The sequence below is a fragment of the Mauremys mutica genome, chromosome 7 (genome assembly GCF_020497125.1).
Source record: "Mauremys mutica isolate MM-2020 ecotype Southern chromosome 7, ASM2049712v1, whole genome shotgun sequence".
In the NCBI taxonomy this organism is placed as follows: Eukaryota; Metazoa; Chordata; order Testudines; family Geoemydidae; genus Mauremys; species Mauremys mutica.
The window spans coordinates 13,160,054-13,174,227 of NC_059078.1; the positions used below are offsets into that span (position 1 = coordinate 13,160,054).

Here is a 14,174-nt window from a genome sequence, read left to right on the forward strand (position 1 = left end):
CAGGACAGCTCAATGGATGGCCTTTTCTGGCCATCCTTCCTCATCTCCTGCTGTGTTAAAGCTGTTGGCTGTATAAAAGGTAAAACCTGAGGGATGTCATTTGACCCAGTTTGTAAGTGGAGACACTCAAGTTGTGCTGTAAAAAGAGCCCATATTGCTTTTAACAAGTGTCACATTTGTCAAATACTTTGGCAGAGGGGGCAATCAAAACTACTGTATAAAATTACATTGTGAATAGGGAATAACAAGGCAGATGCACAGAACATTAGTTGGTTTCTCAAAGGGAATATTTTCTGTCCCTGGATTTGCTATGTATTAGTGATTGTGTTGATATCCAAAGACTTGAGAGTGCAGTAATCTTTTCATCAATACTTACTATGGACTAGTGTGGCCTGAGGCCGGGGCGGCTCCAGGCACCAGCACAGCAAGCGTATGCCTGGGGCAGCAAGCTGCGGGGGGGCAGCCTGCCGGTCGCTGTGAGGGCGGCAGTCAGGCAGCCTGCGGCGGCGTTTCTGTGGGAGGTCCGCCGGTCCCGCGGTTTTGGCGGCAATTCGGCGGCGGGTACGCCGAAGGCATGGGTCCATCAGATCACACGCAGAACCACCGCCGAATCCGCGTGACCAGTGGACCTCCTGCAGAAACGCCGCCGAAGGCCACCTGACTGCCATGCTTGGGGTGGCAAAAAACGTAGAGCCTCCCCTGTTTGAGGCATAGCCCTGCGCAATGGACAGTGCACAAACTGCAGCACGCCCGGAGTAAGCCTGGAAAGAACACAGTCACAATGCCTTCCACAATTCCCTCTTGCGCCTGTTGGGGTCAGGAGAAAGGGAGAGGGAAATGACTTACTGGTCAGTTCTGGAAGCGAGGCGGGCAGAAGAATAGATGCTCACTGTCTCACAGAGGGCAGCGCTGGTGTTAAAGCCCCTGAACTGATACAAGATCTGAATGCAGCCATGTCTTTCTTCCCAATATGGCTATGCTAGGGCTAGTGACAACCTAGCAAAAAATAAATTGGCTCATTCCTCTATCAGGCTTCCAAAAGGATTAGGTCCCATTTTAGCTACAAAGTTCCCTCAGCATGACGTGGGGAGATTAGGCTGATTTAGCATTATTCTTCTTTGTTCACCAGTTTGAGTAGAGTGTAATTTATGGATGCATTTTCTAAAGCACTTAAGTGATACAGAGTGGGACTTGGACTCTTAATTCAGTTAGGGACCTTGGAAAATCCCTCCCTTCCCTCATTTCAGTGGAGTTGTGATCGATTAACATCAGCAGAGAATTTTGGACCTATATTCTACCTCTCCCCACGCCCAAAAATCACAGTGTGAGAATAAATAACATAAACTATACCTGCTGAAAATGTAGATCTGAAGGTAAGTTCAGTCAGTTCTAGGACATATGAAAGCATCCTGCTGATTCAGCAATAGTGGCAGACAGAAAAGCCCTCCCACTCCATACCCTCACAGGGCTAACTTTTGTACTCACACCTGATCACCCAGCATAGGTGTGAGAGCTCCCTTTCATTGGACAGTTAGTTGAACACAGACTTAATAATGTGTCTAACTCCACGCAAATCAGAATTTGTTCATGCAGTTCACAGAAAGTGTGGTGATGCTACAAAATAAATTATTATTTGTACTTTATCAAAACTTGGACCAGATTCCGTATTCAGTGACACAGAATGGCTCTCAACTACATAAAGTAAATGAGAATTGTACCCAGGTAAGAGAGTAGAACACAAAGATATAATATATGTAGGAATACAGGATAGAATAATATTTTGTATATGTTTAATGTGGTTGATATTACCACCAACTTCCTGTTGTGCTCTATTTGTTGTTCATTTGCTTTAATAATTTAAATGTTAAATCATCTACATGTATGTTGTAAATATTGAACACCCTGGCTGTGAGGCTTACATTATTATTTTTTTGTAATGTAAAATGTTTTTTACATCAGATCTATATCTCCCCCGCTGCCAGAAAATTCCCTCACTTTTTATTTCTCCATGTAACTCAGATTTGAAATTAATTTTCCCACTTCTGGATGGTTGAACATTGTGTGTATGTCTATAACAGGGATTGGCAACCTTTGGCATGCAGCCCATTAGGGAAATTCGCTGGTAGGCCAGGGCGGTTTGTTTACCAGCAGTGTCTGCAGGTTCGGCGGATCGCAGCTCCCACTGGCTGCAGTTCACTGTTCCAGGCCAATGGGGGCTGTGGGAAGCAGCGTGGGCTGAGGGATGTGCTGGCTCGCCAGCGGCTTTCCCTGACAGGCCACGTGCCAAAGGTTGCCGATCCCTGGTCTATAAAATGACGCAGCGAAAGTCTAGTAAAAAGAACAGGAGTACTTGTGGCACCTTAGAGACTAACACATTTATTTCAGCATAAGCTTTCGTGGGCTGCAGCTCACTTCTTCGGATGCATAGAATGGAACACACAGACAGGAGATATTTATACATACAAAGAACATGAAAAGGTGGAAGTACCCATGCCAACTGGAAGAGTCCAATCAATTGAGATGAGCTGTCGTGAGCAGGAGAAAAAAAGTCTAGTGTTATCTGTCCATATTCATTGTCTGGGAGGTAACACAGCGTTGAGTCCTTGCTCAAGCCCCTCAAAGTTTAACTAGCAAGAACTTAGGCCAAACTGTGCACTTGATTTATACTCTGAACTACCACGTTGACTCAAAAAGGTAAAAATCAGTGAATCATTTGAAACATAAAATCCAAGAATTTGAGTTTACATTGCTTGAGACAGTTCTGATATATACTGTTACTGCTTTCATCTGGCCTCTATTTCTCCAACCTTCTTTCCACATATCTCACCATTATCTTTGAGGGCCTCATAATCTTAGTCAGTATAAACTAATCAGTACATAACTTAGCAAGGTAAAACATAGTCACTAATAAGGTGATTTCTTAGAGCAATATGACAAAACTGTGTATTTTATGTTTTCATTGTCTGTGAGAGGGTGTTTCAGGCTCTCATCTAGACTGGTAACAACTTTTCATAAAATTGATAAAATTACACATGCTGTCAGTCCTCATATTTCAAATCGTAAGCGGCTTACCATCTGGGGTCAGGGAAAAAATCCCGTCTAGTATAATATAGCATAATTGGCTGCATTATTGGGGTTTTATTTCTTCTTCTAAAATATCCAACATTGAACATAGAAGGACACAGAAAATTGGACTAGATGGATTGATGGTCAATTCCGGTATGTCACTTTTATGTTCCTTATACATTGACAGTTAATCGATGGAGGTGAAAAATAATGGGAATACGTTTAGTTTGTTGTAGGAAAGCATAATCATAATAATATCATCTAAATATTAGCAAGGCAATGCTACTTTTATTACAGTTCCTGTACAGGAAGTTGGCACAATATCCTGTTAAGTTTATCTATCTATTTGTATATTTTTTAGGATCTTTATGCTAGATGATGGCAGTCTCAAGATATATAATATTACCAAAACAGATGCAGGAGTGTACACTTGTATAGCAATGAATCAATTTGGAGTTGCCAGGAATTCAGGAAACCTGATTGTGAAAGGTATTTTATTGTCTTCATTTGTGCTTTATGAATATTGGAAATGTACATACATATTTGATGAAACATACTGGGATGTCAAAGATCATAAAAATACTGTTATGATGCAGGGTTTCAACTAAATCTTTACACTGAAACAGAGCTACCAGATGGCTGCAGCAACTGTTAAAATGCCTGGCCTATCCACAGGTAGTGACTATGCTTCAGTATCATTCTTAGAAGATACTGACAACAAAGCCCTAGTCTTTCACCAGGACCCTCTGAGTTATCAATATCACTTTTAAATCAGTTCTTCTAAGAAAAAAAGATTGATAAAATAACAGCAATCTGGCAATATAGACCAGTCATTATTTAGTATTGTACCGCAGTAGCACTTAGGAGCCCTTGTCCTGGACCAAGACCCCATTGTGCTAGGTGTTGTACAAACACAGAACAAAAAGACAGCCCCTGCCCCAAAGAGCTTGCAAGCTATGGACCAGAAACTTGAACTATAGTGGCAGTGGGCCTCTGAACACCTTTCTGTTCTCCACTATGTATGATGGGTTGAATCAATGCTGCTCATTTATAGCTTACATTGGATCTCAGGCTAAAAAAGATTATTTCTGCCACTGTAAATTAAGGAAAAGAGATTTAGTGAATTAATCTCATAACTGGATTGTTTCATTGTTTTTGTTTTGTTTCGATGTTTTGGTCTATTTAAAAAAAAAGGCTGATTTAGAAGCTGAATAAAAATGTCACTCTAATAAAACACAGAACCACTAAGAAGCTGCTTCCCTCTGTCACAATTGTGGTTAACCACCTTGGCACATGACACTAAAACAACACGACTGAAAGAGGGGTGGTCTCAGGCCCTTCAGACAGTTTCCTATTTTTAATATTAAAATGCTCCCCCCAAACACACACACTAGCAAAGAACACAAGTTGCAGTTGTGATATCTGCGGGTTAGTTTCCTGAATTTTAACACTTTAACCTCCCAGATTCATTTGTGTCATTTCACTGCCTGCTCCAACAGTTAAAAATATTTGCTTCTTAGGAGAGTAATCTGAGCTGCCAACTAATGTTCACATCACCAAGCAAGTAATTTTAGTGAAGGAAAAAAACCCATCTTCTTCTCATGTACATTTTTTTTTTGCAAACTGCATATTAGTTGAACTTCTAATCCTCTTCTTTGAAAGAAATGGACTTGATATCACTTTGTGAGACATCACTGTGGACTTGTCCTAGTCAGGTTGCATTCTGACAAATCCAGTCTGAAGTGTTCTAAGAGAATGTGACTGAAGTAACCTGATGGGATATGTCAAACTGCACCCACCAGGCTAATATATGAATAGAAGTTTCTCAGAATCTGAATTGTCATTGAAAGCGTTATGGAGTCAACATATTAATTGCTGCTACCTATGAGCCATACCTAATTTTTTCTGAAGGGGCTGTTTACAAGTAATTGCCTACCTACGGGCCCATTGAAGGAAATGTTGAGGCTTCAGTACATCATGTTATCTGGGACCTGACATTTTCCCATTCACTTCATTTACACAGATATTTCGGTATTTCCCTGAGCTCAGGACCCCCTTCCAATTGCTCCCTCCCCCCATCAGCCCTGCCTACCTATCCTAAAGATCACCTACAAAAGGATTTGTGAGAAAGAAAGAAAGAAAGAAAGAAAGAAAGAAAGAAAGAAAGAAAGAAAGAAAGAAAGAAAAGCAGGGTTTTTTTGTTTTTTTTTTAACTCTAAGTATCCAGATCTCTTTATATACTACATAGAATGCTTAGTCACAAAGCGTGGGAACCCTAACAGAATAAAAAACAAACAAGTTTCCAGCACAGGAAAGGGTTACATTCACCTGCAGCATGCCAGGTCAGCAAAGGTCCAATGCACCTCTAACCTTATTAAAACAGGGTGCTACGTTTGTATTGGAAGGGAGAATTTTACCTGAGTAGCTAAAAGTATTTTTAAGGGTGGATTGATGATTTTGTAGCTATACTATCTCTCTGTGATTGTCAACTTAAATGTCTCTGACTTCCTACTGCTGTTCTGGGAAGCATATTAAAGTGTATTATGCTTGTATGACCTTTTTCTCTCTGTTGTGAATGTGATACACTGACTATGGCCTTGTCTACACTAGGACTTCATCTGCAAGCCCTGAGTGCATCTGTGATTGACAATGGTGCATTTTACCTTTGCCTTTAATATCATAGCCTTTTTTTTTGAAACGCAGGCAAATTGCAGTGCATCAATGTAAATCATGTCTATAATAAGCATTTTCACTAGTGCAACTGCACTGAATGCTGACATAGCAACGTAGACAAGCCTAACTGTATCTTGTCCTCCATTTCATGGCTGGGCCTCCTAACTGTTAAGAATGTACTATTGCTAGCAGCTTATAGAGATACTTCCTTATCTCAGGAATAGGATGCTTGTGACTGGTGCTGAAGAGTCTGGGTTCAGTCCCTGCTGATCAGTGGATGGGTGAATCATTACATCAATGTAGCTGCCAACACAGGTTAAATGGGGGGAAATTCCGTACCTTCTCTTGCTGCTAACTAAGAATCATTGCAATTCTTAATATATATGTAACTGGTTTCTTACAAAAACATCCTGGTGACATTAAATGGTAACAATGAAAAGGTGGAGAAAAGTAAGTTAAAAACATGTCACTTTGAATTTAATTATCAGAGTTATGAGCAGAATACGCTTGATGTTAGAGAACACTAGAAATGATAGTAGTTATAAGAATGACAGATTACTCAGCATAATTTGTAACTCAGCTTTTTTTTTTCTGATTCGGCTAATTTTAGGTAAATTCACAATCATTTTCTCAAGCCTGCAGTCTTGACTTTCCTCCTTACCATACCGCAGCTGGCTAACGTAGTTTTCACGTTCAAATTTTGGAAGTGCAGTTTGTACCAATGCAATGCGTAATTTGAGAAAATGTTACAGCACAGCTAGCAGTGAATAAAATGAGTCGTGTAGTGTTTGAGGAGCTCGTACTTCATGCGAGTTAGATACCATTGCACATACCGCCATATATACATCCTAATGGAGCAGCATGCAAAAAATCACAACAAAATTATTTCATTTGGCATTTACAAAGTGTATTAAAAAAACAGAGTAATAACATGGTATAAAAATGATCTTGTTTGCAGGGAACATTTGTTTTTGTTTCCCCTCTGGAGAAGTTTTGGCTGTTCAATTATAGGGCTCATTGCTTCAGCATTATTTTCAACTGAAATGTCAGAACTTGGAAAAGCATATCTAATGTGCAAATTAAGTTTATTGCTGCTCATTGAGTTGTTTATTCTTTGTGATAGAAGTCTTTATTATACCTCAAGCACGCAGCATCTTATCTATTGTTTGTCTCTGGAAAAAAAGCCATTCTATATAATACATCTCTGCAGTTACTAAGCAAGATGGATAGATAATGGGAAACCAAGGTTTTTGAGAGGCATTTGAAAGGATCGGAGGTGGAGGTTGTAAACACAAGTTCATAAAGGAAATAGCAAAGATCCTACTAAGTGAGCAAGTAGGCATGAGGCATGTCATGTGACATGGTCCAGCAAGAATGATGACCCCAAAGGAACAATCACCTCATAGCATGATGCTTCTATAAGGATGTACTTTTTCTTTTTTTTTTGCTAAGGCAGCAAGAATACACATACACACACGATAAGGAAGTTTAAAAATATATGTGTGGAAAAATAAAAAGATACCTGAAGTTTTGAGAAAGCAGGTCTCTTTTGCAGGTAATGGTGAACTGTGTAGTTATGGACTTTGTCAGTGTATAAATGGAAGCCTTTTGATAGTCCAAAAGAGCAGATCTGTAGTGGGAAGCCCTAGTACTACATTTTTCAAACTGCTTGTCTATCCCTATGGATCGGTCCTATGGGATCCAATAGAAAATGACAAGTTGGCTATTGGATTAAGAATTTAATCTATACAATTCTATAACAGGGACATTACTGTCAAATGTTAGAATAATGGTTTGTTCTCAGTCTCTTTGTGTCTGTGACTCAAATAAATTCCCAGAAAAAATAGTCTTCCAGCTGACCTTACCCAACAATTGTTTGTGGTCACAATGGCATGGTTCCAGGGAGATAGCAATAGGCAGACATAATGGAAGTTGGATGTACTGCAGACGTGGGTGCTAACTGCTAGAATGGGCATGCTTGAGGAGTTCCCCTTTTCCCTCTCCCTCTCTCTGTGCCTGCCTGTGTAATCCTAAGCTCTGGAGCAGTGAACTGAGCACTGTGATAGAATGGAAAGAGGAGAGGGGGAAACAACGCTCTGGATTTGGAGGCAGTAGGAGGCAACCAGAAGAAAGAAGAGAGGGATAAATTGCTCTTTCTTTGTGTTCTATCCCCTAGCAGGTTTTTACAGATTTTATTTTTCTTTCGTGTGTGCATGTGACTCATCAGATCCCACCCACTCACAGATATTGCTGGGTAGAAAACAGTTTTCTCATCCTGCCTTTTTTTTTTTTCAAGATTTCAAGACATTTCCCACCCTACATTGTGACAAGTCAAAATCACAAAAAAAAATTGCAAACTGAAAATTTGTAAAGAAAAAAAAAATCAGCTTAGGTCAATTGAAACATTTTGTTTCGATTCTGACCATTTTTACTTTTTTTAAATTATAATTAGGTAATGTTTCAAAATGAAAAAGTTCCTTTTGAAGGAGAAAACTGAAATATTTTATTTAGCAAATGTCAGTATTTCATTTTGGCAACTTCAAAACTTTCCTTGCAAAATGTTTTTTAGTTGAGAAATTTGTCAAAGCCAACTCTTTCTTGTTAAAATGTGTAGATCTGATGAATTGGCAGTTTCTGACAAAAAAATATGTTGAAAAATCCCCAACTCACTCTAGTCATCTAACTGAGGCTGGTATTCCATGTATTGTGAAACACTGTCCTAGGCAATGATTTAAAATTGAAGAGAAAGGATATCATTTTCTATTACATTCCATAGGTTTCTGAATTATATGTATGGAGCCCTATTTAACTTACACACAACCCTGTTGGTTTAATTTCTAACTTTTGATATAACTTTCCTATAAGGCTAAATTGTTTTTACTAGTAGTATTAGCATGCTATAACTTTACACATAGCTTTACAGAATAGGCACAAAGTACCTGCCCCATTGATTTACCATCCAATACAGACGAATAAGATTTGCAGGAGAACAGCTCAGGCACCAGGTGGTGTTCAGACATCCTAGAAGAGATTGACACAGAAAGATTTCTGTGACGGATATGTGTTGCGAAGAAGAATTTGAAGGACAAGGAGGGCACGTGGCACATGGGAAATATAATGCACATTCACAGCTTTATTAAAGATTAATCAAACTAGGCATAAAAGGTGAAGTTAATCCCCTAGTGTAACTACACTGATGTTATTTGAGTTACAAGATTTTTAGAGCCAAACTCTCTTTGGGTGTTTTTCAGAGTCGTGCCAACAGAGAATTTGGCATTTGAATCCATGTGAAATGTAATGCACCTGCCACTCTTGCTTCCAGACAGGGAAAATGTTCTCTATTCTACTGGTTAAAACAAAATCTTTAATAGTGTCATGTCATGCCATCACCCTTGAGCAAATCTTCAAAAAAACAAGTGATGTGAAACTCTTCTGATTATTAAAAGGAAGTGTTCTAAACAGCAATTAATTCATGCAATGGAAACCAAGAAAAAGTTGGCTCTGCTTCAGCAATTGAGGTTCTTCAAAGACTCTTTTTCCTTTCCTTGCAATGTGTACCTGTTAAAGGGGGAGTCCAGCAAAGAAAAGATTTTAGCACCACCTAATCTGTTTTAACAATACAAAGATCCTTCTTTGAATTCCTTGGGAAGTGCCAGTTAAAGACTGAGATGTTAACCCTGTAACTGGAGACTTAGTTTTAGTTCAAAAGAAGGATCACAGAAAATGCAACATTCCTCCTCGTTGCCACTTGACCGCAGCCCTGACAGGCGCAGAAGTTGTAACTCGACTCTGTGAGGAAGTCACTTGAAGTTCAGGACTGTACAGAATGCTCCCACCTACATAGGACTCAGTGACTGCAATTGCTTTGGCAATCTGCTCAAAAGCATGTTCTGAATAGCAAATTAATATCTTCCGCCTTTAATGAATGAGTGAACCCTTTGAAGTCGAGGCCCCATATTGAATAAAATACTGTATTCTCAAATACTTTGCCAATACACAGGGTTGATCCTGGCATGGGATAGACTTGCTGAACTAATGCAGTCCCTGAAACTCCCATGTCCCCCCCCCACCACCACAACCACACACGCAGTTTTTTCAGAACATATTACTATAATTGAATGGATTCTGTGCACATTTTATTCACATGTATCTTTGAATTCTCATGATTTTATAAATGTTCCTGCACAGAGACTTTATTCAGGAGAATCACTCACAGAAAGGTTATGTGCCAATCATGCCAACAATAGTAAAACCATATAAACCACCGTCTTTCCCCTTCAGGAAGCTACCTTTTCCTTTAATGACAGCTGCTTCTCTCATTATCAGTATATGGGGATAAAAAAAGATTAAATGATTTTCAGTCTTTTGAGTCATCTTCTTTGGAGCCTAAATATTGCAATGCACGTGACACTGTGGGAAACTGCCAATGAAAATTAAATTTATTAAAATAATAAATTAAAAGGACAAGACATTTCTATTTAAGAAGTAAGAAAACAGTGACCACATTTTATTTTGCTGCAGTATTCTGCAAGGACAGTTTTTCAAAGTCTGCATTATCATGTCTCTTCCCCTTCTCCATGTAGTTTTAGCAGCCTCAACAATGTATGCTGGTTTGTTTGAATTTAAGTCAGATCTAGTGAGTATGGCATTTATGAATCAGCATACTATAGGAGATGAATAATTTGGTATGTTGCACATTTTCTAGTCTTCTCTAAGATATACATAGCACCCATTGTATTTACAGTGTTTTTGGCAATAGGCTATAAATGATGAATAATGCACTGGAATCATCAAAATGTTAAAGATCAATTTCTTTAATAGGGACAATAGCAGAACATTAGATCAATTTTAAACCATTTCAGAAATGTTGCAAAAATCATTCAATTTTTTTTATTACAAACATATACTGGGATTTTTATACACTTGTTTATAATAAAGAATGATTTTTCTCAACAGAGAGGACTGTAATTACTGTTCCACCTTCTAAAATGGATGTTACAGTTGGAGAGAGTATAGTGCTACCATGTCAGGTGTCTCATGACCCCTCCGCTGAGGTTGTGTTCACATGGTCATTCAATGGAGATGTGATAGATTTTAAAAGAGGAGTGAATCATTTTGAAAGAATTGGAGGAGTAAGTTCTTCAAACTCTTTAGTGCTTCATCAAACTGTTCTTAACAGTCCTTAAACCACATAAACATCTTTCACAATTCCCATTTTCAATATGTATGTCAAATCACTGCTCCTTTATGAACGTTACATCCATTTAGTTTGCTTTCTTATATTTCATAAACATGCTCAAGTTATTTGTGAAGCCATAATAAAAGTGTCAAACTGAAATAAACTGATGACAGCAATGAATGCTTTAATTTAAAAGCTGCATTTTTATTAATATTTAGCAAGTTATAAAAATGTCCGGTTGGAAAACATGTTGTGAGTGATTAGTTTTATCTTTTTCTTCCTTTTATCTCCAGGAATCTGTTGGGGATTTGATGATAAGAAATATTCAGCTAAATCATTCCGGGAAATATGTTTGCATGGTACAAACAACCATAGACAGTCTATCTGCAACAGCAGATGTAATTGTAAGAGGTAAGTCTATTAAGTGTAGAATTCTAACATAGGCATTTCACATTCTTACATAAGTTAACGTCAGCAACTAGGTTGGTGAAATTTAAAAAGTTTGTGGGTCTCTGGTATAACAATGCAGTTATGTGACGGCCTTTTCTACACTCATTGCTCTCTTTGGACCAAACTATACTTGGTAGGTATTGGCTAAAGTAAGGGTGGTGAGTAACTGCCCATTCCACTGGGAGCAAGCCCCATTTAAGGTAAGGTGGCAAACATCCTCCCCAAGCATTCCAGTAAACGGGGAGGTTGTCTCCACAGTTTGCACCAGCCTTGAAGAATGGCACAGCCTGCTCTCCCTTGCCCCCTCCCAGGTGTGCCCAGGTTATTCTTCACATTGGTGCAAAGAGGCAATGTCATGATCCTGCCTTCCCTCCTCCCCCCTTTAGAGTTCTTAGGATGGAACATTCTGTGCATTCTACTGGCTGCCAAGACTCCAAATACAGGGATTCAATTAAGAATCCAAGAAGATGCTCTACAATAGATGTTGAAGCTCAATTATGCATCCATTTCAAACTTTAGGAAAAGTCACATAAGGCTCCATCCAGACCCCAATCTCCCATTAACTTCAGTGGGCATTTTGGATATTTTACATAATCATATAATAAAGTTCTTTCAACTGAGTTCTGTTTCCTTCATGCTAACGAAAGAGATATTTATGTTCAATATCTTGTTTTCAATACCCCAGGGATGTCATTTTTTGAAGCATTTAATGAAGACATGAAATCTTAAGAGCTAGATTATGTAACTCTTACTCATGTGGGTGAGCCCTTATTTCCACGAGACAGGCCCAGTGGGTTGCACAATCCTGTCCAACAATGAATTCAATATCCTAGGCATCAGTTACCCTAAAATATATGTTTCCATAAGGCCCTCCAGGTCCCCCACAAGATGTTAGAGTCGAACACATTTCTAGCACCACTGCCCTGCTATGCTGGAGACCAGGAACAGATAATAATAGTCCAGTCCAGATCTACAGTGTTCAGACAAGGACTCCTTTTTCAGTTGGATGGCAGGCAGTTTCAACCGGTAAGCAATTTGAAATTTCTGGTTCACTTTCATGCATGTCACAAGACTTACTCCAAAGGTGCATTTTCACTCACATGTCTTTTGTATTTAGTTCCTGAAGTTCTCAATGGCAGAACCTATTCAGCAACCGTGACTGGTTTAAACCCTTGGGTTGAATATGAATTCCGTGTGGTTGCTGGCAATAACATTGGAATTGGGGAGCCAAGCAGACCATCAGAACTGCTAAGAACGAAAGCATCAAGTAAGTCTTCCTGCTTTATTCCAATGATTTTAGAAACCTCCTAGTCACTACTCTGTTCTATTTAAAAATGAAATTACATCAGGCTATGGAACTGCTCCAAAGCCCACTGAAATCAATGAGGATTTTGCATTGACATCAATGAGCCATGGTCTACACCCTGTGTACATTCGATTTGTGGAAGCATCTTTCAGTTCATAATATGCTAATTCAGTCTTAATGAAACTCCAGTGATCTCAATGGAGATGGTCTTTCTTACACCAGGTCTGAGTTTGGCCATACTGTTATAACAAGATATGAATTCTATTGTTTAAACATTAATCACAGATCTTGTTATAATGGTGTGCACGTCAGCCACAAAGCAAAGTATCAGCATGGAATGGTTAATATCGTCTTCCTGAGTAGAGTCCCTAACAACATTTGACATCTCCATTCAAAATTTGTCTGAGAGCTCAGCCACCAGTATCTGGGCATAGCTGAAGGAAGTAACTTAGGACCTCATCCAAAGACCACTGAAGCCAATAGGATTGTATCCAATGATTTCAGTGGCCAAATGATCAGGCCCTTTGCTACAAAGTCAGCCTAGCCCATACACATTTCTCTAACCATCTCTTCCTTCAGCTCTTTTACCTACTTCCTGAGGGACTTTACCAACAAACACCTATTATATTGGTTGGTTCCTCCCTGCCTGGCTTTTTAATGTGGGAACATGCAGGCCACATTCCCTGCAAGTCAAGACTAGAGCCTGAGCAGAAGCCTCTAGGGTCAGGATACCTATCTGGTGGGGGCCCCTATAGGTGCACACAGAGGAGAAGCTAGCAGTAGTGTTGGTGACATGCCATTTTCTTCCCATTGTGGGGTCTTCCTTGTAGAGTACCTAAAAGTTAGGGAAAGGATTTTTTTAAAACCTACCTTCCTCAACCGACAAACTCCCTTAGACTCCCATCTGCCTTCGTCTTACCAACTACCCCCACTCAGGGTCCCAGAGCTCAGGCTCCAGCCCCAAACCAAATGTCTACACTGCAGTGAAATAGCCCCTTAGCTCAAGCACTGCAAGCCTGAGTCAGCTGGTACAGGCCAGTCTCGGGTGTCTAATTGTAGTGTAGACATACCCTGGTACCTAGTTTTGAAAGTGTGAGCCCCATACATAGCAGGAATGAATGACTCAACCCATCTCACTCAGCTGCCTATAATTACTGGTCTATTCAAATAAAAGCTGCACTGCTCTGACTTCTAAAAGCCCTGCCAGAAAGCTGGTGCTAACTCACCTAACTGCAAGGCAATCTAGCTGAGACTGTCCTCAACCACATCTAGATTTCAAAACACAGAAACCAGTCCAGAATCCCACCAAACTCAATGGCAAGTTCCCAGTACAAAAAGAGCTCCTCTTCCCCCCCCTCCAGTTAATCAATAATAATAAGTCAGAAGTGCTCCAGAGAAAGTCACCAACTGCCTAACTCCCTTAGTCTCCCAGCTGCCTTCATTTTACCACCCACTGGGAGCCGATGTGCTCTTTAAAGACTGGGGCCCAACACAGCTGCA

The 14,174-nt window shown here is 39.7% G+C and overlaps 1 protein-coding gene across 1 annotated transcript in view; it reads left to right on the plus strand.

Moving 5' to 3' along the window:
- CNTN6 (contactin 6) overlaps positions 1 to 14,174 on the plus strand; it is a 232,801-nt gene that overhangs the window by 195,997 nt on the left and 22,630 nt on the right. Inside the window, exons 12-16 of the mRNA XM_045022626.1 lie at positions 3,428 to 3,555; positions 10,696 to 10,871; positions 11,212 to 11,329; positions 12,236 to 12,394; positions 12,486 to 12,635. Of these exons, the coding sequence (XP_044878561.1) occupies positions 3,428 to 3,555; positions 10,696 to 10,871; positions 11,212 to 11,329; positions 12,236 to 12,394; positions 12,486 to 12,635 (731 nt within the window). The remainder of the gene's footprint in view (positions 1 to 3,427; positions 3,556 to 10,695; positions 10,872 to 11,211; positions 11,330 to 12,235; positions 12,395 to 12,485; positions 12,636 to 14,174) is intronic.